The sequence below is a fragment of the Leuciscus leuciscus genome (assembly GCF_965113295.1).
Source record: "Leuciscus leuciscus genome assembly, chromosome: 1".
NCBI lineage: Eukaryota > Metazoa > Chordata > Actinopteri > Cypriniformes > Leuciscidae > Leuciscus > Leuciscus leuciscus.
In genome coordinates this window covers 47,528,844-47,554,554 of record NC_138725.1, presented here as the reverse complement: position 1 = coordinate 47,554,554, position 25,711 = coordinate 47,528,844, and the positions used below count along the sequence as shown (strand labels likewise).

Sequence of the window (25,711 nt, the reverse complement as noted above, 5' to 3'; positions counted from 1 at the left end):
TGAGTGAGTGAGTGAGAGAGAGAGAGAGAGAAGCACTTGCATATTGTTGTCCTCCTATTGTTAGTCCTATTAGTAGATTGAAAAGTATCCTTTAATTCCTATACATTCTAAAAACATCAAGGGCCCTATTTTAACGATCTGAAACGCAAGTGTCAAAGCGCAAAGCGCAAGTAACTTTGTGGGCGGGTCTCGGCGCTGTTGCTATTTTCCCGGCGGGATAAATGACTCTTGCGCCAGGCGCAAATCTAAAATGGGTTGGTCTGAAGTAGCTTCATTATTCATAGGTGTGGTTTGGGCGTAACGTGAAATAAACCAATCAGAGCGTCATCTCACATTCCCTTTAAGAGCAGATGCGCTTTTTCCATAGCGGATTGCTTTTGTAACGGCGGATTTGCCAGGCGCGCGCCAGGAGCGGTTCACAGCCAAGGAGAGCAACGCTCTCGTCACGGCCGTAAAAGAGAGAAGTTACATTGAAATGGAGAAACCCACCCAAATTAACTTCGGTTAATTTGGGTAAATGTGTAAGCTAGATGTATGCTTTTATAATAAATTGTTTATCTATCTATCTATCTATCTATCTATCTATCTATCTATCTATCTATCTATCTATCGTAATAATGTATGATTTGCAAAAATGAAAACTGCTGCTTCTGTGTAGATGAGAGAATCAAAGTGCGCGTTGTGCACACGCTACATTGATTATGGCCAAGCATGCGCCCTTAAAATAGCCTATGAATAACATGCGCAACGCGCCACTGACTTTAAACTATTTTTTCCTGGTTAGTGGCGCAATTGTTTTCTTAACCTGCAAAATAGCAAGAAGGAACGTTTGCGCCGGAACACGCCTCCTCTTTGCGCTGAACCGCCCCCGGGAGCGCAAGTGTATTTCTTAGTTAACCGACGTGCTTCTGTGGAGGGAAAAGTCCGCTTTGCGCGGGTGCAAAATAGGAATGATACATGCGTCGGTGTACAAAGTCACTTGCGCTGGGTGCAAGATAGGGCCCCGACATTATTACATCAATCTTACAAACACTTTGTATTATTAAAAAGATAAAACCATCTCTTCATCATCACCAACTTCATAAAGAACATTTGCAACAGACCATTTTTCAACAAAACACTGCAAATTATTTGTCAACTTATAATAAGCATATTCAATTCTAAGGCGAGCTGCTAATAATCCTAGAAACACCCCCAACAACTTCTTTTGACCCTTCTTTCTGAATCATGTGTTTCCTTGAAAGCCATATGGAAAGTTTAGCCACTCCAAACACATAATTCATCAAAACATGTTTCAGTTTTTTCTTTACCGAATATTTTGGTCCAAAAATAAACAAAGAAAAAGAAAAACATTCTCCCCAAATCAAGCACCACTGTTCTAAATAATGAAACACCTCTCTAACCTACAACATCCACAAAACAAATGAACCAAAGTTTCATGTTGGGTACAGAATGGACATTCCACCCCTTGACTGGGGTCTAAATGTGCTACATGTTTGTTGGTGGCTATAGCCCCATGTATTATTCTCCATTGGAGATCTCCTGTTCGTTTATCAATTGGTAACTTATACAAAGATCTCCAACAGACTTTCACGGACGGATCTGGGCCAAATAAATCAAACCACCTTGATGGTTTAATTTCCTCCAAAGATCTCATATGGAGGATTTTCACACACAGAATATATGTTTTTTTTCTTGCCTAGCTCTTCAAATGAACCCAGCTGTACATTTGAAAATGAAAGAAAACTATTCTCTATGCCAAGCCCCTCTTCCACTGTTAGAGAAACATTGAGGTTTGGAAAAACATTCACACCCATCCTCCCACTGACTGAGCGCATCACTGTCACTGGCAAAAGCTGACTGTGGCAGTGACTCACAAACCTCATCCACAATTTTTTTAATCAATCTCTCAGATCTTATATTGGCCAATTGACCCAGTTCAACTAGGGATGAGTGCATGGCTCTAAAGAGATGGCCTAGCTTTGTACATCCTGCCTCTCTCAGTGCTGAGCGTAGACTTGCAGACTTTAACAACGTTACACAAGTTTTATGTAACAAAGTTCGGGAGGAGCATGTTCAGGTAATCATCCAATCAGCACAAGAAGAAGCCAGTATAAATAAAGCCTTCCCTTACCTCCTGTCTCATGACTAATTTCTCAGCATCCCACCCCAACCCCATCACCTCACATTCGGCTGGGTCTGCTCATAGATACCTATGATCTATACATTTATAGGGGGGAGCACTCTGGGGTCGGGCCGAATTCTGAGCTCGGAGCCCTCCCCCCGGACAGCAAGCCAAATAAGCATTATAATATTACATCAGATTTCATTAACATGTGAACTCGTGAAACAGAGGCTCTTCAAAGAGACACATTCCAGGCAAAGCAGTTAAATCTCTTGAAAACTTCAAAATCTGCCATGCATGTAAAACTGAATCATAGAAAGATGTTAAATCTCCAAAATCTACTTCTTCAGTTTTTAATAGAAAAAGTTGCTGTACCCCAGCCTCCCTGCCTTCTGTAGAAGCAACCTTGCAGTTTCATGCCATCTCAACCCACTCCCACATAAAAATCTCTGTGTAGATTTTAATCTAAAAGTCGCAATCCGTGAAGATAAATCAACAAGTCCCTGACCCCCCTCACTAAGAGGAAGATAAAGGGCTGCAGCTCTAATCCAATGACAGCCTGACCAAAAAAAATCGAACATTTTCCTTTGTAAACTTTGAATCAGTGCTTTTGGTGGATTTAAAATCATGAATTTATGCCAAAGCATGGAACCAAACCAACCAAATTATTCATAACTAAAGCATGTCCTCTGTATGACATCTGGGGCAGCAACCATTTCCACTTGGACATTTTTGCACACTCCTTCTCCATTATTCCCTCCCAGTTCTTATCTTGATATTGTTGTGTGCCAAAGAAAATACCCAACACTTTTAATCCATTTTCCCCCTATTTTAAACCTCCAGGTAAACAGGGCAGCTTTTCCTCTTCCCACTTTCCCACTTGCAAAGCTTCACTTTTATCCTAATTGACTTTTGATGAGGAAGCCTTCTCATAACACTTCAAAGCCTTTACAATTGTTCATATGTCATCATCATTTTTGATAAATATATTAATGTCATCAGCATATGCTGATACAACTAAAGGGGAGTCAAAATTACAGTTTGGTAACCTAAAACCATTCAAGTTGTTCCTAAGAAAGCATAAAAGTGGTTCAATAGCCAGTGAATACAGCTGTCCTGAAATAGGACAACCTTGCCTTATTCCTCTTTCCACTGGTATTGGTCGACTAAGTCCCCTCCCCACTTTAACCATACATGAAGCTCCGTTATAAAGGAGAATTATCCAGGTTATAAATCTCTCTCCAAAACCAAAAGCTTTTAAAACAGAAAACAAAACCTATGATCAATTCTGTAAATGCTTTCTCTTGATCCAGGGCTAAAAGTCTGACATTCTGATCATACACTTTGTACACATCTAATACATCTCTCATTAAAAAATAAATTGTCCATTATAATCCGATCTGGGATACAATAGATTTGATCCATGTGCACAATTAAGCCAATATAAGGCTTCAGCCTATTAGACAGAGCTCTGGAAAGCACTTTATATTCAGTACATAAAAGCGCAACAGGTCTCCAGTTCTTAAGATGAGATAAATCTCCTTTTTTAGGAAGTAATGTTAAAACAGCTCTTCTACAAGAGGTTGGAAGTAAGCTTTGTTCAAAAGAGCTCATCGGGACCTCATGAACATCAGGTCCTATAGTCCCCCAGAAGTCTGGACTTCTCAGACATGTCATGCGCTGATCTTTCACACTACTTTTTTCCAAGTTAAAGAAAAAAGTACTTGAGGCATCCATGTCTTTTAATTGAATGTATCTTGACCTCATGAGGGCCCCTTTTACTTTTTATTGCAGCAAGGAACTCAGCTCCACTCTTTTTGTTTTCAATGCATTATTACTTTCAGCATCCCCACCATTTAAAAGGTCATTTTCAATCTTTCTTATGGCCTCCTCAACCTCCTTTATGGCCCGTTTTAACACAATAGAAGAAAAATAAGTATATTGTTGACAAAAAATTCTGATTTGGGCCTTCCCTACATCCCACCACTTACTTCTTTCCACGTCTGCCATAGAATTTAAAAATTCCCACAGAATGTTTCATCTTGGAGCAATTTATTATTAAAATGCCATTGAGATCTATTAACTTCTTGCTTCAAAAAACAGTAATAAGGTGATGATCAGAAAATCCAACTGGTCTAATTACACTATCAGTTAACTTTGATCGAAGTCCTTGTAACAGATAAAACCTATCTAACCTTGCTGCACTCACTCTTCCTTCTAAGATTTTGACCCATGTGTATTGCCTTTCATTTGGAAATGTAATTCTCCATGCATTAGATCAAACTAAACCAATAAACTTTTTAAATTCCTACTAGATTGTAAATGTGGCTCCTCACTAAGCCTGTCATTGTTAAAATCAACAGTACAATTCCAATCCCCACCTAGAATAAGATAATCAAAATCATTTAACTCGAGAGCTTTCTTTATATTATTGAAAAAATCTATTCTTTCAGTCCCAATATTAGGGGCATAAATATTAATAAAACAATAGATTGAACCCTCTATGTTAGCTTTAACCATTTGACCTCGACCTTTAACTAAATCACAGGAACTTAATACATTAATTTTTGAATTACTAGAAAATAGTATTGCTACCCCTCCACTCACATTACTCCCATGATTTAGAAAAATGTTACCACCCCAAGATAAACCCCAATCAACTTCATTTTTTATTGTGCTATGTGTTTCTTGTAAAAAGATCACATCTACTTTGTTTATTTTTCTACCTCCTTAACCATTTCTCTCTTCTATCTCTCCCGCCATTCATATTTAAAGAGCCCACTCTTAAACTCCCCATAGAAAAAAAGAAAGAGAGGGACAGACAGAGAATAAAAAATGCAAAAAGTGCAACATGATCAAGGCTGACATCACTCATTTTTTTACTAAAGCTTTTTTTCCTTTTCTACTTTTGTTTGATTTTGAAAACTTTATAAGTGCCGTGACATGTTTTCTCAACCGATACCGCTTCTGTTCATCCAACAAATCAAAACCAATAATCTTTTGTAACATTACCCCCGACCTAATGATTTTTTCTGTGTCATCAAAGTAATCATCAACCTTAACTGACTGTCCAAACGTTTCATCCAGGAAATTATTGATTTCCTCCAAAGAATACAAATCTTTCACTCTATTTGACCCATCAAATCCTTCACCATCTGACTCATCCTGTTCCATCTCTTCAGCCTCACTTTCCACCTGGCTTCCAACATTCAACGAAGTAATCACTTCCTTCTCCTTAGATGCAACTAGAGCATTCTGTTCAATAGGCACACTTTCAACCGTGGCTTCAATTTCACTAGTTTGTTCCCCTGTGATTTCTACATCTTTTGAAAGTACCACAGCGCTCTCAACAGAAGTTGATTGCTCCGAAGATCCATCATCTCCCTTACCATCTCGATTTGTCTCAATATTTTCATTAACTACACTATGCATTCGGTCTCCCTGAGTAGTAGACACACTACTAGAAGCTGAAGCAACTTGCCTATCAACTTCATGCATTTATTCAATATGATTCTCTGCGCGTTCAGCTTGTTCTCTGTGCGGGCACGCAAGACGCTTGTGTCCCACATCGCCGCATTCAAAACATTTCATGTTCCCTGATTTTGCATACACAGTATAATATCCTCCTCCATGCTTTATCTTAAAAGATACATCCAAAGACTGTGTTGGAGAATCTAGGAACATGAACACTTGCCTGCGAAGTGAGATTACATGTTTTAAACGCGCATCTTTACACCCAAGCGTCACCGTCTTAAAACCACTTGCAAATTTTCCAAACCTACGCAATTCTTGTTCAATCAGCTCATTCGGAATAAAAGGCGGTACACCTGAGACAACTACTCTTGTAGACGGCACTGATAACGGCGAAACTTGAACAAACAAATCATTGATAAACTCCCCGCTTTCAATCAAATCATGAACCAACCGTTCATCTTTAAAAAAAATAACTGCAGCTTTGTTCATTAGAGATGCGTGAGATATATTATCAAAACCTACCTGTTCACCAACTGCAAACAGAGCCTCTTCCATCGTAACACCGGGATCAGTAACAAACCGAACCTCGTGTCCAATGGACAGCGTCGTCGTCACAGAGGACGCCATACCCGCGAAAATTCAAACAATTGTTCTTTCAACTATTTTCCGCCCAATTAAAAAAAAATATATAAATGATGTCTTATCTTTACCATGCACATGAGGAAAAGAAGGGAAAAAAAGATCACCACAGCAGTATCCCAAAGATAGCATAAAAGCTAGCTTCACATCCACTCACTCAATCAACCACTCACACCAACGGAATCTGGGAGAGAGAGAGAGAGAGAGAGAGAGATATTAGCATACTTTATTAGAACATTAACTTTTTCCAGATACCAGATTTCTTATCTGATCATATAATCCAAAAAATCACTAATAATAATACAATAAAAAATATATACACATATAACATTTATACTTCAAACATCTTTGCAATTTTAAAACCAACATGCCATCCAAAACCTCACATAAAACTCCTTCCACAGACCATATTTCGGAGAACCTTTGAATATCATTAATCAATTTAAAATATGTGTATTAAATTTCAATTTTAGCAGTCACCATGCCTTTAAAAGCATTTTCTGCATCTACTGTACCTATACCCAATAAATTGTTTTTTCGAGTTTTCCTAATTGCCATTTTGGCCATACCCAACAAAAATTAAATATGCATATTTTTCTTCTCTCATGAAATGTATATTTGGGACCACTTATAAAATACTGACTGGAAAAATCTTTTTTTTTTTTTTTTTTTTTTTTTTAAGACTGCCTAACCTCACACAATAAATAAATAAGTGGTCAACTGTCTCTTCAATTCCACAAAAGGACATTCCTTACCCACTGCTGGATTCAGGTGTGCCACATGTCTGTTTGTAGCTATAGCACCATGAATAAGTCTCCACTGTAGGTCTGCTGTACGTTTCTCAATGGGAGGTTTGTACAGAGACCTCCAGGATCCTTTAAAGTCTGATCCAAACACTTCTGTCCACCTCCCTGTTCGTACTCGTTTTAAAACAGTCTGATGGGCAACTTCAACACAAGTAAGGTAGATTGCTTTTTTACTTGTTTCACGAAACTGTCCCATCTCCGGGGTCTTAAAAGTTAGTTATGTGTCAGCATCTTCATAATTTCCCTTTGCTGCTGCAGATACACTGATAGTTGGGAACTGATAATTTCTCCTCCAATCTTGAGCTGGTTGAGTTTCCAGTGCCTCCCTGCAGGTTCCAGGCAATGCTCTCTGCACCTCCTCTAACACCTGCTGCAGAAGACGGAGAGATCGAATACCCCTTTCACACTGTAGGTCTCTCAGATCTCCTATCCTCTTGAGTCCAGCTCCCGCCAGGCAGTTCATCAAGCTTCCTGATGACAGAGTTCTGGTTTGTATCATTGGATTGTAAAACAATGGCTCTCCCAAAATCCACTCCTTTGGTTTTGAAAGATCCCTGTTGACATTAAAGTTATCAAGCTAGGCTTTCAGCATTGACTGATAAAACAGGGTTAAATTGCTTAAGTCCAGTTATTTAAGTCTCAGTAAAAACAATTGTTTCTCATAACCAAGACCAGATGCTGTCCTTAAAATAGCACATGCAACACCATCTCAGATCCTCTTCATATAATATTCTTTGTGCTGTTTGCAGTCTAAAAGTCATAAACCTACTTCTTATGTCTATCAGAGCTTATCCTCCTTCTTGTAAAGGCAGATATAACGCAGATCCAGGAACCCGGTGTTGCCCCGACCAAAAAAATTCTACAAACTTCTTCTGTATAACTTTTATCAGTTAATTTGGAGGATCCAGCACATTTAGTCTGTGCCATAGCATGGAGGTGGCCAGGTTATTTGTAACCAAGACTCTACACCTGTAGGATAGTTCAGGTAATAGCCATTTCCATTTAGACAACTTGGCTGACACCTTCTCCAGCATACCCTCCCAGTTTTTTTGTCTATAACTTTCTTCACCCAGAAATACTCCAAGAATGTTAATTCCCTCTGTATTCCATTGTAACCCCCCTGGAAGCTTAGGTGGCCCACCATTTTTCCAGGGACCCACAACAAAACCCTCACTCTTTGCCCAATTTACTTTTGATGAAGAGGCTCTCTAATATAAAGCTAAACTTCTAGACAGTATCTGAATATCCTCTTGTCTAGTTATAAACACAGTTACATCATCAGCGTAAGCTGAAACAGAGACACTTGACCCATTCAAATCTCCTGGTATATGAAAACCTTTCAAATTATTTTTCAGCTTAATTAGCAAAGGCTCAATAACTAAGCTGTAGAGTTGTCCAGAAATTGGACAACCCTGCCTAATTCCCCTCTTAACAGGTATTGGACAACTCAGTCCCCCTCCAACCTTAAGCATTACTGAGGCCCCTCTATACAGTAACTTAATCCAAGAAATGAATGTTTCCCCAAACCCAAATGCTTTCAAAACATTTAAAATGTAATCATGACCCACACGATCAATTGCTTTTTTTTCGTTTTTTTTATCGATAAGAAAACAATATTAAAATCATCACTCATAGAAAGGTCCATTAGATCTCTTATTAGAAATAAATTATCCATTATTGTACATCCTGGAACACAGTATGTTTGCTCATTTCTCACAATAATACTCTTTTTTTTTTATCTATTTGATAAACATTTAGACAATATGTTGTAGTCTTGGCACATTAAAGATACAGGGCGCCAATTTTTTTAACACCCCTAAATCACCAGTTTTAGGCAGAAGTGCTCTTTGACAACTGCTGGGTAAAATACCTTTTTTTTAAACATTCACCAATTACATTGTAAAAGTCCTCTCCTAAAATGGTCTAAAATGATTTATAAAATTCAGCAGGCAGACCATCTACTCCCAGGGCACATCATGTGGACAGTTGCTTTACAGCCTTCGTAAAGTTTCGCTTATGAAATCAATTTGTCCAATGTTTTTCTGTCCTCAGGTTTTAAATTAGGCAGTCCTTTTAATAACTGATCCATACTCTCAGGATCACAATCTTAGGGACCAAAAAGTTCAGCATAAAAGTCCACTGCGATTTTTCTCATTTCTATAGGATTTGAAGCAAATGTACCATTGTCCTTCCGAAGGTAAAGCATATTTTTTGGTTTTACTACTTTATGTTCCAAGTTAAAAAAGAACTTTGTTGGAGCATCCCATTTCTTTAATGGAAGATATCCTTGCTCGGATTAAGGCACCTTTTAGTCTTTCCTCCAACAGTGTTTTCAACTCCAGTCTCTTCTTCTTTAAATCCTTAGTCTTACCTAAAACATTCTGCTCAATTACATTTTCCATTTCATTAATATCTTTCTCCAAACTTTCAATATTTCTCTTTACAATCACATAATTATTATAAGAAAACTGCAGACAAAAAATCTTGATTTGGACTTTTCCTTCCTCCCGCCATTGAATTACATTTTCAAAATGCCACTCTCCCAAAAACATTTTAAATTTTTCACAAAATAACTTATCCTGTACCAGTTTGACATTAAAATGCCAAAAAGATTTTGGATGCGACACACTTTTAGTATTAAAATCAATAGTCACTATATGATGATCAGAAAACCCACAAGGAGATATACCAACATTCATGACTTTATTATTGTCTGATTTATTTATATACAGTATATATTATGTCCAGTCTTGCTCCCGTCACAGTAGAATCTAAATTTTTAACCCATGTGTATTGTTTTGTTAATTGATTCTTATTTCTCCACTCATCATTCAGTTATAGTTCTTGAGTTATCCTGAGGAGCATATTACTAGACTGTAAGTGAAGTTCTTGCCCATTCCTATTCAATTCAAAATTAGTGGTACAATTCCAATCTCCTCCCATTATTACACACATTTTTCCATCATCATATTTTCTTATTGCACTGTTTAACTTTTCAAATAATTCCATCCTTTGTGGACCTATATTTGGAGCATATACATTAAAAAAGAAATGTTAACTCTTTAATTTCTACTATAGCTATTAAAACTCTACCTTTTTCTAATTCAATTCTTCAATTCTAGGATCTTAGATCCAAATGTTTAGAAAAGATCATCACTACCCCTGTACTCAAATTTGTTCCATGACTCAGAATACATTCACCTTCCCACCATCTATACAATTCAATTTCATTTTTATTATCTGAATGTGTTACCTGTAAAAACATAACATTGATGTCCTTGAGATGAACATATTCTGAAATCATCATCATCATATTCCTATCTCTCCCTCTATTAATGTTTAAAGATCCTATTCTCAAAATATTCCATAAAAAGATATAAGGAGAGAAAAGAAAGAGACAGAAAAAACAGAAAGCACTGTAAAGACACCCTTGATTTGTATCTCATTTCGCAAAATCTATTTGATTTACATTTAACTGGGGTTTTCCCCTTTCTAAGTTTAGTGAGAATCTTTTTTAAGCGAAACCTCTTTCGAGTGCTCGTTTTTCTTCTCCTACCCTCTTTTGCCAATATAGAACTGAAAATTAAAATTTCTTTACATCTGGAAAGAAATTCTTCATATCAGCAACCTTTCCAAAAGTATCATCCAAAAACAAATTAATCTCATCTCAAAGAGTAAATATGATCACAACCTATCTGGGAAATATCTGACAGATCTGAAGTGTCAGATAAAACACCATCCTCATCATCAGCCTCATTCATTTCATCTTCACTTAATTCTTTTATTTTTTATTTAGGCTCTCATGAATTGACCTTTCTGTCACTGTTCTGATCTTCAGTGCTTCCAGATTTGGTCACTACACAGTCTTTGCTTATCTGGCCTTCCATCCTCAACATCATTTATTTCAGACATCTACTTCAACATCACCATCATCCATTCGTTCATTCTCAAAAGACCACTCCTCATCCTTCCTCACACTCTCAGTAGAGACCTCCTTGCCATTTCTTACTTTCTCAGTTGGAATTTCCTCATCATTCCTTACATTCTCAGCATTGATCACAACACCCTGATCTTTATGTGGATCTATTTGCATTCCAGTTTCAATTCCACTCGGGCCTGCTTCGGCTCTATTAGGACATGATAACCTTACGTACCCGACACCACAGCATTCAAAACATAGCATCTCACCTGAGCTTGCATATAACATGTACAATTTGCCTTCATACATGTATCGAAATGACACATTAAGAGTCTGCGAGTTTAAGAGCATAAATACGTGTCGCCTAAACGACAGCACGTTTCAAAGCCGCATTTTTTGCAGCCAAGTGAAACCATTTTGATTCCACTAGCAAGTTTGTCGAAACACGAAAGCTCGCACTCAATATCAGCATTAGGAATGAACGGCGGAACATTGGAAATGGGAACTTTACTTGTTGGTGTTACTAACGGTTGAACATGAATAAAAGCACCACTTACCGAAATCCCGCTTTAGATCAAATGATTCACTAGTTGTTCATCCTTGAGAAAACCACCAACGCTTTGTTAATTCGGGACGCAGAAACAATGTTGACGTGACCGACGCGTTCAGCTACATCCAACAGCGCGTCTTCCACAGACTCTCCAGCATTCATGACACACCTGATGCCGTGACGGTGCGACGCCATCTCCGTCCCAGACACAACAATACTAGACAATTACACGAACAATAAATCTGAGAATATAACAGACTGAAACCAAACTAGTTTTGCGAAAGTAAATATATCGAAATCCTTCCAAAAAGATCCCAAAAGAATAGTTAAGAAAAAAGTTTTCAAATTTCCCTCTCACCGTGATCACCCTTCCACACACTATCATTTCCCAGCATGCACTGAGAGAGAGAGAGAGAGAGAGAGAGAGAGAGAGAAGTTAAATTGGGTCAGAACAATCCAGAAAGACATTCCATCCCCTTCAATTCAAGAAATATTGACAGTTTGGGCCCTATTGCCAGTTGCCATCAGGCTGACGATACAAATCAAGAACAAACAGATTTAAAAACAGTTGTTATCCAACAGCAATAACCACCCTCAATGCCATAAAAAAACATTTCGTAAAACAATACTATATAGTCAGATTGTGCAATAACTATGACAGAATGAATGGTGGTATGTGTGTGTATCTCCAATAGGATGGGGAGGATGTGTTGATTATTAATGTTTTTTATTGATATTGATTTATTGATGCACTAACTGTCTGGCACTTTTAAATTTCGTTGTACAGGTTACAATGACAATAAAGGACTATACTATACTATACTATACTATACTATACTATACTATACTATACTATACTATACTATACTATACTATACTATCATACACCCGGTGCAAAGCAGCGCCAAGCGCGACGCAAGTGTTTTTGATATTTTTTGCCCGACGCAGTTTATCTTTTCACCTCCTGCGCCACATTGTTTAAATAGAAAATGCATTTGCACCCATCTGTGCACCCATGGGCGTGCTGGGTGAGACGCGTTTGTTCAGTGTTCACTGATCAGTGAGACGGGCTAAACGAATAAAGTGTGTTTGGAATCCTGATGTATTACTAGGCTCATTTTAATTAATCTAACACACTACTGGGGCACGAAATACATACGCTCAAGTTTCTGTTCAACAGGCCACACTGACCCTCCACAAAATTAAATTACATAGAAAAAAACTAGCAGCCATCGTCCCTCTTTCATTCTCTGTCCCGCATCTTCCTCCTCTGTAGCTGTGTTTTGTTCTTAAGTGGCATCCTTAAAGAGGATAAAAGGGCAAACAGTTGAACAAAAAGTAAAATAAATATAATAGAACACATCTCTTTGTTTATATGTGTGATTTTGTAGTGGGTGGCTGTAGACTTTAGACGTAATCTTCACCAGCTTCACCAAATTAAACTATATTAACTCTGCGTGGAGAAACTTTGAAAGTATGCATTAATTGCATTTTTCTTCACAGATCTTGATTCTTCTTGACATAGGGACTTCTTTATTGAACTTTAAATTCCCTCATGAACTTGCTCAAATTAAGTCATTATTTTGGAAATGTATTCAGGGAAAGCAAAGACTTTTTTTTTTTGTGCACCGTCTCTACCAACAGAATGCATTCTGGCCCTCATTAACTCCCTCTCTATGTACCATCTGACAGTATATAGTAAACATAATAAGCAAGTTGGCTCCATGTTCACTAATTATCTTCCACTAATGAAGAAATTCAAATTAGAGCACAGCTAGGACTGTACTTATTTGAACTTTTCAGGTATTCAGCATACAAACTGTCTCCGAAGACTTCCTTGGGTTGTTAACATGTCTAATTTCACATACTTTTATCTTTTAGAGTTCTGTGTGCACAAACATTCGAGATAAAGCCAATTTTTATTTGAAGAGAGGCAGAATTCCAAACCATTGGAAAAGTATTAGTGGGATAGCTCTAACCTCAATTGACAAGTAAAGGCACAGCACAAGAGGCTGCACAGCTTGTCTAAAACTTCAGCAGCTGGCATCAAAATGCTTGACAGCTGGTTCCTATCTTTTGGCAAAGTGGAGAGGAAATTATCACCAACTCCAACTTTCTGTTCACAGCACCCCGAGGAGGGAAGAAATGTGTACTTTCCAATCCAATAAATAATTCCAATAAATGTGTTTCACCAGTCCAGAACAATATGCAGATGAAAACATTTAGACATGAATGAGAGGCTAATAGAACGGAAATACAGGATCCTCTCAAATGTTTGAGATAATTGAGATGACAATGATACAAAACACTCAGGGACAGAAGAATATTACAAGCAGGAGGTTAATCAAGACATGTTCAGAATTGAATAAGAATATACTGCTTCCTGCACACTGTGTACTATAGTGTATATAAAAAATGTGGTTACACTTTATTTCAATTGTCCACTTTAGACATTCTACTAACTATAAGTAACTTTGCAACTACATGTTAACTTACTCTCATTAGAGTATTGGTAGACTTTTATGGTGACCATAAAAGTAAAATGTTAGCAGATATTAAGCAGACAGTCTACGAATACTCTAATGACTGTTGACATGTAGTTGCAAAGTTACTTAGAGATATTAGACAGTCTAAAGTGGACTATTCAAAAAAAATGTCACCAAAACTGTTTAACAGTATGCTATCTTTAATAATAATAATAATAATAATAAACAGTAGTACCCCTAATAACTAAAAATGACTATTTTGCCATTTAAATGCAATTTTTGTTGTCCAATCAAAACAAATACTGTGTAAAGAAGGAAATATTTGTGGTCAGTGCCGGTGCCAAAATCTGGTTATTAGCACATATACTGTAGGTTAGTATATTCTTTAAAGCTCATGTGGACTATGCAAGTTTGAATTCAACATTTCCGGATCCCATTTTTGCCCTCTTTTCTCCATCAATTCCTGTCTTCTCTGTTCTATACTATAATATACTATACTATACTATACTATACTATACACAAAAGGCTGAAAGTAAAATAAAGCAGGTTGAGTGGAATGCATTGTGAGATTTGAGTCTTGAATGCTTTGGTTGTACTGTGTTGGTCATTTGACTGTCATCCATGCATGCAGAAAATACTGTCCATACTGTTCACTGTTTACATTATGCACTGTAAAACTAGTACAAGTAGTATGGTAGTATGAAACTCACAACTGTTTTCTATAGCATAACCTTTGTGGTTTCGAGCACAGGATCTGCCATGGGCGATGCTTAGAGAACACATGGGATGTTATGGGATGTGAACAGTGTTGTGAAGTTCATACAGAACAATGGATTTAGCGGAAGATTATAGCAGATTTAATCGCCTTGTGTGTGTGTGGTCCGGGTAAACCCTACGTTATGAGGACAAAATGTCCCCACAAACATGACAATGTCCGAAATCCTTGGATACAATTTGTACAGTATAAAAGTCATTGTCTATGGAAAGTCCCCATAAAACATGAAAACGCAACGTGTGTGTGTGTGTGTGTGTGTGTGTGTGTGTGTGTGTGTGTGTGTGTGTGTGTGTGTGTGTGTGTGTGTGTGTGTGTGTGTGTGTGTGTGTGTGTGTGTGTGTGTGTGTGTGTGTGTGTGTGTGTGTGTGTGTGTGTGTGTGTGTGTGTGTGTGTGTGTGTGTGTGAGATTGAATCCTGTTAAGTTGTCTATGAGTGTTTAGAGAAGGTTAAATCTGACTTAATTCTCCAATTAAATGATATGACTTTAGCTTCGTCTCCAGTGGTAGGGTTTGAGAGGGGATTGAAGTGAGGAGAAGAAAGCGAGATGGAGATAGAAAAGGTCAGGGATGGATGCATTTTAAAATGTTTCTGTGAAAGGTCAGATTCCATCTCCAGGTCATGCAAGTTATGAGCTGATTAGAAATCTGAGGAAGGCACAGCCGAGAGCTAAAGATTTCAGCCTTGGGCAACCAGCAAGAGAATAGAAAATTATCTCTTTTGTTTCTTTACATGTACAAAAAAAGGCAAAGAAGAAACAGTATTAAACATTAAGGAGTCGGGTATGAAACAAATTTGATTCTAGCCACCCCCCAAAAAGTCCTGTAGGAATTTCTTTATATCCAGTAGGGGCTTAATTTGATTCCTAGAGAATTCTTATGTGATCCCATTAGGATTCTTTACTTTTGGTTCCAAACTATGATTGGCATTCTAATTCCAATTCCGTACACATTCCCTTAGCACTTTTTAACTAGCAGGGGCTGGACTCTTCACCTCATTGAAACAATGAGTCTTAGGGCCCTATCTTGCACCCGCGCAAAGCGGACTTTTCCCTCCAGAAGCACGTCGGTTAACTAAGAAATACACTTGCGCTCCCGGGGGCGGTTCAGCGCAAAGAGGAGGCGTGTTCCGGCGCAAACGTTCCTTCATGCTATTTTGCAGGTTTAGAAAACAATTGCGCCACTAACCAGGAAAAAATTGTTTAAAGTCAGTGGCGCGTTGCGCATGTTATTCATATGCTATTTTAAGGGCGCATGCTTGGCCATAATCAATGTAGCGTGTGCACAACGCGCACTTTGATTCTCTCATCTACACAGAAGCAGCAGTTTTCATTTTTGCAAATCATACATTATTACGATAGATAGATAGATAGATAGATAGATAGATAGATAGATAGATAGATAGATAGATAGATAGATAGATAGATAGATAGATAGATAGATAGATAGATAGATAGATAGATAGATAGACAATTTATTATAAAAGCATACATCTAACTTACACATTTACCCAAATTATCATACGCCTGTTTAACCGAAGTTAATTTGGGTGGGTTTCTCCATCCCCAATGTCCCTGACGAGAACGTTGGTCTCCTCGGCTGTGAACCGCTGCCGGCGCGCGCCTGGCAAATCCGCCGTTATAATAGGAATCCGCTTTAGAACAAGCGCGCCTGCTCTTAAAGGGAATGTGAGATGACGCTCTGATTGGTTTATTTCACGTTACGCCCAAACCACACCTATGAATAATGAAGCTACTTCAGACCAACCCCTTTTAGATTTGCGTCGGGCGCAAGAGGCATTTATCCCGCCGGGAAAATAGCAACAGCGCCGGAGATCCGCCCACAAAGTTACTTGCGCTTTGCGCTTGACACTTGCGTTTCAGATCGTTAAAATAGGGCCCTTAGAGTCTAACTCTATCACTCAATAAAAGCTAAATGTCAGCTCAAGTTTATTCAAGAAAAAAACGTTGATACATTTCACCTACCTGGTTTCACCTACCTGATACATTTCACCTACCTGAGCCTGGGTTCTCCCAAGGTTTTTTTTCTCCATTAAGTCACTTGATGGAGTTTTTCGGTTCCTTGCCACTGTTGCCTTTGGCTTGCTCAGTTGGGGATATTTTGGGGATATTTAATTTAATTTTATCAATCAATAAATTCCTCTTGAAACAAACTTTGTTGTATTATTTTAATTTAATACTGTGAAGCTGCTTTGATACAATCTGTATTGTGAAAAGCGCTATACAAATAAACTTGACTTGACTTGACTTGACTACCAAAGTAAAGTCTTTTGTTTTTCAGTCAGTTTTTCTAGACTTCTAGAAAGCGCTTTGACAGTATGATCCTTGCGGTTTACCAGAATCATTGTGGGTAACATCGTTTTTTGTTGTTGATTTTTTTAGCAGTAGCCAATCTCTCTAAAGGTAATCAAAAGTGCAACACAATATTTTTCGAAGCATCAAGAGTTGACAGCAGTGATTTCAAAGTGTTCTGACAAGGCCAAAAGTTGAATTAAACTCCAATCTGTGTAGGTGTGTGTGTATGTGAAGACACTGAAAAGACCCTCCATTTGCAGAAAAGGATAAGACGACCTCATGTTCTTTATACTATCAGTTGTCAACAGGGGAAGTCGTATATAGAACCCAGTTCAGGAATGCCACCTGCAAAAAAGAACAGACATATATTCTCCATTTCTTCCCTGTACCCTTTCCTGTCTCTCCTCATTTTCTTTTTCTCTTTTCTTTTTCCTCTCTTCTATTCCCTTTTATGCACTCCGTAGCTGCTCTGTCAGCGGTTGAAGGCACAAACTGCATCTGCAGGAGCCCCTGTAACATGACTCGATACAACAAAGAGCTTTCCATGGTCAAGATCCCTAGTAAAACCTCTGCCCGCTACCTGGAGAAGAAATTCAACCGATCTGAGAAATACATCACGTGAGTATGCACCTCACAACCCTTTTAAAAGCCACTTTCCTTTATATCAAAACGGCTTTGAATTCAGCATCCAAAGGTCTCTGAAGTGTTTTTTTTATTTTTTTATTTTTATGTTGCAACTTTACCACTTTCCAAACTTTTTAATTGTAGTCCTCCTAATACCTTTCACAGTCTTTGACTTTACCTCATTACTGCCACCAGTTAATGTACCACCTCATATCCATGATCACAGAGATACGGAGCTTGTTAATGATCACAAGCCTGCACTTTTCAAGGATGAGCTGTGGTGTTATTAGGACTGAGAACAATTTGGAAATTAAGAATTGGCTTAATTTTATTCACAAGCTTGTATTGAATTGGCCGTAAATCACAGGATGGTGAAATGATAGAAGAAGGGATTTACTTAATTGCAATCCAAAGTCACACAACAAATCAGTAAAAACATTAATTGGTTTACAACCGTACAAAAGTTTGGAGTCAGTATGCTTTTGAAAGAAGTCTCTTGTGCTCACCAATGCTTAATTTATTTGATCAAAAATACAATAAAATCATTAATTTTTAAAATATTATTACAATTTAAAATAACTGTTTTCTATCTGAATAAATTTTAAAATGTAATTGTATTCCTGTGACGACAAAATGCTGTGAATTCAGCATCAATACTCCAGTCTTCAGTGTCACATGATCCTTCAGAAATCATAATAATATGATGATTTGGTGCTCAAGAAACGTTTATTATTATTATTATTATCAATGTTGAAAACAGTTGAGTTGCTTTAGAATTGTATTCCATTAAAATTTTACTTGCAATTTTTAAATTGTTCAAATACAAATTGAGGAAGTGAATTATAATTGAATTGACATTGCCACTCATTTATGAATGGCACACAGGCGTGGTTGTGACACTGTACAGGAGAAAATGGACACTGGATTCTGGGAGAAAGCTAGATAGATAGATTGTTGTCAAAGAAACTCCCCATGTGTGTGTTCGTTCGTAATGTGCGCTTGAAATATTGCCTCATAGACATGCTTCTCTACAAAAAAAAAAAAAAAACAGCATTAGGACACCAGGACATTTGATGTGGCCCTCAGACATATTTATATCTCCTCCAGACATTTGGCTGACAAGTTGAGAACACTTTTGCTTTGTGTCAGGAAGATTCAGTGAGTTGTTCTTCAATATAGTGACAGATATCACATCCTCTCCATTCATTAGTTCATCGTCATAGCGATAAGTTTGTGATTGATTGTGTCTGAGATGTGGAGCTATTGGGAATACTCTCTCTCTCTCTCTCTCTCTCTCTCTCTCTCTCTCTCTCTCTCTCTCTCTCTCTCTCTCTCTCTCACACACACACACACACACACACACACAGATGTTGCTGTGTGCAGAGTCAATTATATTAGCATAAAGTAGACAGAATATCATCACTCTGGTGTCCCACTAGAGAGAGATAAGCTAGACTGCTTCATTTTATGGTGATAGAAAAAAAACACTTGTTTATGTTTAACTCCTCCACACATTCACACAAATTATTGGTCATGCCAAGATCATTCATCTCTACAACATAATAGGAGCGTAATGAATGGTTGAGATAATTCTAGTGTTGTTGGAGGTTGCAGTTTAGCCACTAACATCCAATAAAAAACAATTTGCCATTGTCAGGTGTGTGTGTGACTGTGTGTGTGTGTGTGTGTGTGTGTGTGTGTGTGTGTGTGTGTGTGTGTGTGTGTGTGTGTGTGTGTGTGTGTGTGTGTGTGTGTGTGTGTGTGTGTGTGTGTGTGTGTGTGTGTGTGTGTGTGTGTGTGTGTGTGTGTGTGTGTGTGTATGTGTGTGTGTGTGTGTGTGTGTGTGGGTGTGTGTGTCTAGAGAGAAAACAAAAAGCGCTACTGAGGATAAAACCACTCTTTAATTTAAGTAATCCACTCAGTACCAACTAAAACACTAGAATAATTAGAACTAACTGACATGATACAGATATGTTGTTGGTTACCGTTTCTGTTCTAAGCAGCCACAATGTTTTATTGGTCAACAGGACATTTTATTGGTCATTTGGTTTTTATTTCTGTTGCATCATTTTGAGTAGCTCTGCTCACAGTGAAATCTCATTAATATGAAGCATCAAAACTCTTCTACTTTGCTGTGATTGTGTCAGGTTGCACAATATTGTTCAGGTGTTTTGGGTATGACCAAGACAAATTACTTTTAAACCAAAATTACTGAACCAAAATATTTGTTCTATGTTCTGTACTTGTTCTGTTGTTCCAGGGACAATATCCTTGTTCTGGATGTGTTCTTTGAAGCTCTGAATTATGAGACCATAGAGCAGAAGAAAGCATATGAGGTGGCAGGTCTTCTAGGTAACACTACATACTGTAGTATGAATACTGTCTCTTTCATCTTTTCTCTTTCTCCGTTCCTCTAAATCATAAATATATTTATGTTGCAGGTGATATTGGTGGTCAGATGGGCTTGTTTATCGGTGCAAGTATCCTGACCATTTTGGAGCTATTCGATTATGCATATGAGGTATGTCAGCATCTAAACACAGGGTATAACATGCCATGATGTAACATCATTCTCTATTATAATAAAAAATAATATTATTGTCATTATGACAATTGTATTATTTACTTGCTTTTTCTTGTGTATATGTCACAAACACATCACTTTCAACATCATATACACAATCCTTCAAATGTTTGGGGTCAGTAAGATTTTATATTAATTTTATTAATATTTTTATTCAGTAAGGATGCATTAAATTGATAGTTAATTGAAAGTTACAGTAAAAACATTTATAATGTTGCAAAATATTACGATTTCAAGTAAACGCTGTTCATTCTAACTTTTTTTTTTTTTTTCATTAAAGAATTATGAAAAAATGCATCCTGGTTTCCATAAACTGTTTTCAACATTGATAATAATGAGAAATGTTTTTGAGCACTAAATCATCATATTAGAATGATTTCTGAAGGATCATGAGACACTGAAACCTGAAGTAATGATGCTCAAAATTCAGCTTTGACATCACATAAATAAATTACAGTTTAATATACGTGTATATTAAAATAGAAAACAGTTACTGTTTTTACTGGATGAACATGAGATACGTCTTTCAAAAACATTAAAAAAATCGCACCTACCCCAAAATTTTAAACGGTACTGAATGCATCTCTCGGTTACATCACAGTTGTCAAAAAAATGTGAACGCTTTTTGTGATTATTTCCCCCAAATATTTTCATATATTTCATATTCATATTTCAAAATTTTCATATTCATATATTTCACACATATATATATATATTTACTTGCCAAAGCCAATTTTTACACGTTTTAGGTGCTTGACAGGTGCCCTGTCTGACACAGACAAAAACACCCCGTTCGGTGTCCGAACTCAGAGGCACAGGAGACGCTATAGCTACACACTGCAATAATCATTTTAACACACTGAGATATTAAAAATTGCAAATTCATTCAGAGAATCACACACACACATACATTCCCCAGACATTGTGATGGCTGTTGAAAACTTGAGTCTGTCTGTCTCTGGTGTAGAATGAATGAATGACACTGATGGAGAGTTTCCTCATAATGAGCCTTCATTAATTCTGCATTGCTGCTGGTCTCTTTGCTCTGTGGACAGCAGCCAGCACAAGTCCTTACACCACTCATACCCTCGGGAACACACACACACACACTCATTTTGCATTCTGCCCTGTCCTGTTTTAATGGATTTCTTATGCAGGATAGCTTTAAAGGACAGATTTCATCATAAAACTTAGGCCTTTCTAGATTTTAAGCCTTTTGGCCGCTGTTAACAAAGCACATTTCACGAGTTCACATCTACATATAATTAGTACAATAAGTTTATGCGTATTTGGCGTGCTGTCCGGGGGGAGGGCTCCGAGCTCGGAGTTAGGCCCGAACCCAGAGTACTCCCCCCAGTTGGTAAGTGTAGATGGAACTGGAAGTGAGGAGATGGGGTGGAGGAGGGATGCTGACAAACTTTCAATGAACAGAGATAGGTCTGCTGTGAATTTATACTCTGTCATTGAGTTGATTACTGATTCATCTCCAGCTGTGCATAATTTGGTTAATTATCTGAACCTGCTCCTCCCGAACTTTGTTAATAAAACATCATAAAAATAAAAGAAACACTAAAGCATTTAGCTTCATTGGAAATGCATGAGACTATATGCCCATTGAGATTTTAACTTTAACTTAAGAACTGACATATTAACCAGTAAACTTTAACAAAGAGAGAGACTCAATAATGTCCACAGGTCAAGTTAAACCTCCTCAGGTTCAGGACAAAGGCACCCCTAACGGTGTGTGATATTACAAAGAATTACTAATGAATATTGATTAGGCCAGCCTCACATTTCTTGGTAACCTCCTAGTGCAACCCAGTAATATGACCTAATTAATATTCATGAGCTTGGCCTTTACAATAGTAGGATTCGAATTTCCCATAAATGTTCACATGACCAAAAAGATGCTATCAACAAAAGCACACCAGACTGAACAATGATAAACAAGCTGCTTACAGCTTGAGGATCCGTGGAGCCAGTTTGGAGCTGAAAACTAGACCAATATGCATGATTGTCCCAATCAAAATGGCCATTTTCAATTCCTGTGTGGTTTCCAGTTCCTGGGATCCCCCGGTGGTCAGTGCCCTGGGCTGCAACCCATGTTGCTGATTTGATTAATGCAGCGCTGGCAGAGCTACAAAGCTGTTCTCAGGCCAGCAGTTTGAGACCTGATCTGACAGTGAATGAGATGGTGGTTTGTGATGTGTGCTGGCAGGTGGTGAAGGAGAGACTGCTGGACCTGCTAAACCGTGAGGAGGAGGAAGAGAGTCATGGAGAGAATGTGGTAAAAAAAACAACCGCCTGCTAAGCTTCAAATTATTTATTTAGATATCAGGAACCCATTGCGTGGACTTGTGCCTTAGGCATACACTTCTATGACCGATGACATCTGTTTTTGTTTTGCTTTCCCTCAGAGTACATGTGATCCGGTGGTAAACCATTCCGAATCGATTAGCCACACAGTCAGTGTTCCCCTGCAGACCACCCTGGGCACCCTAGAGGAGATCGCCTGCTGAGCTCCGTTCCCCTCCAAACCACCAGGGGGAGCCAGGCCACTCCACTCCAATGGGTGAAGGACAGAGGAAAAAGAAGGAAACAGACAATTTTTCTTTTTCTCAACATGTCATCATTTGGCACAAACATGAGAACTAGAAGCCAAGGAGCTTCTCGAGGAACATGAGGACCGCAGAGTTTCTCGCAAACACCATCTGTTTGTTCTGGACTCATGGAGGAAAGCAGAAGTTTGTGGACCCGTCAGGACAGTCACTTGTAAACATAAGACCAACACAAATACACGAGCATGTGAGGAACTGCAAATATACACGGCCTCGGTGTGTTCTCGCATTCTCTCTCTCTCTCCCCAGCCGCCATTTTGAAGTTTACTGCCAAAACACTGTAAATTATTAACAGAGAAAATGTTGTGAAACTGTTCTAACTGTGCATGTGTCAGTTTCATGCGTTACAATCCGGTTTTCTCGAACATGTCATCCTCTCTCATCTATGGAGACGATTTTGTCTTCTTGTGCTGTTCGTTTGCTATGTGATTCTAGCGTCTCAGTTGGCTTTTTGATGTATCAAGGATGCATCATAAAATCAAGAGCCCCTTTCTTTCTCCCTTCCTTTTATTTTTCTATCCTTCATAGAAAAGCCGAATGGGTCACGGTACAATGGCAGCCATTATGAGCCCATTGTGGCTGTAGATGGTTCTTATGAATGCTTTCTGGATCCCATTGGAAAAATGATGAACAAAGAAAGTACAGGAAAAAAGTTTTTGTTGCTTTCTGGAAAAGACTGTAGTGATTCAAATAGCAGTTTTCATTTTGTCAAATGTAAGAAGTGTTATTTTGTCATTTAAAACTGATATTAGAAAGCTGATTCCATGCTTTTAATTCAGAATTGAGAGATTTAGAGCTGTTCACGGTGATTTATTAGGCTATTTGAGTTTTTATCTCATCTTATCATTTCAGAGCTTTTCATCTGTTCTGTGGTTTGTAATACTGCAATTGCCATAAGTTATCAGATATTTACTATGTTCCCTGTCCCACAGTGTTCTTTGATGGTGGATGATGGACGGTTCAAAGGTGTGATTGTGTCTATACTGTTCTCACTACACATCAGTATGAATCGGTATGAATGAAAAGAGGGTCAGTTCTGGGTGATGAAAGAGAGTTTGATTGCATTTCTCAATTTAAGAATACTGACTGGCACAAAATTCAGTCACAAAAATGAAAAATTAGAAAAAGAGCTTGTGTGTTGAAACTGTAGGTGAAGCTTTTGAACAAATTGCTCTGGGACACTAAGGCCCCTGCAGACGTGTTACACCATGAATTTGTTGACAAGCTTCTAAAATCTGCATGTAAATAAATAAATAAAAGGTATTTAATCTGGTTTAATAAGCCCAGGCATCCACACATGGCCTAGGGCTCCCTTGTCCAGTCAGATTTGAGGTTAGAGCCAGTATGCAAATATCTGTCATAAATATCCATGCTAAGATATTTTTTGTTTCAGGATTATTAGTTATTATTTTCATGCCCCCTTCTGGGGCAACAGTATTAAGAGGCGTGATTTGCACCTATAACATAATGCAAAATTTAATAAACAATAACGTTAAGAGCGGAAACACTTTAATTTTGCCACAGGGAATAAAATAATGAATGTGTACTCTGGGTTGTTTGTAACATGTGAGAGAGCCATGTGAATGTTAATACAGACACATGTTGCTTAATGTGTGTTGTTTTATTCTATAAAAATAGTTCTATAAAAATCACGCAATCTGGACACTTTCCTGATTTGCTAAATATCTGTGACCGAATGTAGATGTTTTTAGTTGTTTTATTTGCAATTCAGTTTGCTAATTAAATGTAATGGGCTGTAGAGGATGAACGTATTATCCTTATTTGCCCTAAAAATGTGATGATTTCTTCTAAATCTGTGTCAGAGACAGATCTGTGAACCTCAAAGGGTTTCAAGCATATGCAGAGAAAAAATAACCACACATGTACACAGTACAAATGCAGAAATCCATAGCCATCCATATTATAAAACCGTGAACTAAGAAGTCACTCATAGTGTTAAACAGTCATTTTAATAGACAAAACTCTTTCTTGCCATGTGGACAAACACCAAAGGGGTGTCATGCCACCTTTGCTATTTTCTCATTAGCAGAAACCAGAGGGGTTGATGGTTTCCAATTCCAAGGTAATTGCTTTAGTACCTCAAACCTTATATGAAAACAATAAAGGATAAATGAGTTACAGCACCTGTCTTTGCATTATGTCTCACTTGCATCCATCTATCTATCTATCTATCTATCTATCTATCTATCTATCTATCTATCTATCTATCTATCTATCCGTCCGTCCGTCCATCTCATTCTTTCCCCTTTCGCAGCTTTAGAAAAAAAAGACAATTTGATTGAAATGTTTTTATTTCATACTTGTTGTCCCTTTATCATTTCCTCTTATACTCGATTACACGGTTGCTCTTTTATCTTGTGTGTGAGCACGGATGAAGGCTATACGTGTCTGTCTAGGTTGCCAGAAACAAATGGTGAAATACAATTTTGACAGCATATGATTATTTGTGTCTACCTAGTAAAGAAAAAAGAAAGAAGTGAAGATACAAGAAACGCAATTTTGTTTAAGAAAAACAAATTAGTTTTCACCGCCCTTATAAACAGAGATACGCATAAACAAACATCATGGAGAACAAAAGAGCTGTCTTTGAGCTCAGAGATAATGCATGAACTCAAGTGCGGGGGCTCTGCATGTCATTTACTTCTAAGAAAACTAGCTACCGCTCCAATGAACTTATAAGCTTCAAAAGTTGTCCAGAAATTGCGTCACACGGCCTTCTAAAGTCACATTGCATAAGATGTTGTTGCTGTTCATTGTCATCACTGCAACATTAGTTATT

General features: G+C 37.8%; 1 protein-coding gene across 4 annotated transcripts in view; it reads left to right on the top strand.

The window, feature by feature from the left end:
* Window positions 1-25,087, top strand: part of asic2 (acid-sensing (proton-gated) ion channel 2) — a 456,853-nt gene extending 431,766 nt beyond the window's left edge. For 3 of the 4 annotated variants that reach the window (XM_082176414.1, XM_082176415.1, XM_082176416.1), the window contains exons 7-11: window positions 17,550-17,703; window positions 19,970-20,061; window positions 20,151-20,230; window positions 22,512-22,580; window positions 22,711-25,087. In XM_082176414.1, coding sequence (XP_082032540.1) covers window positions 17,550-17,703; window positions 19,970-20,061; window positions 20,151-20,230; window positions 22,512-22,580; window positions 22,711-22,812 — 497 coding nt within the window. In that variant the 3' untranslated portion in view covers window positions 22,813-25,087. The remainder of the gene's footprint in view (window positions 1-17,549; window positions 17,704-19,969; window positions 20,062-20,150; window positions 20,231-22,511; window positions 22,581-22,710) is intronic. The other variant, XM_082176413.1, reaches the window with a different exon arrangement.
* The last annotated feature ends 624 nt before the right edge of the window (window positions 25,088-25,711 follow it).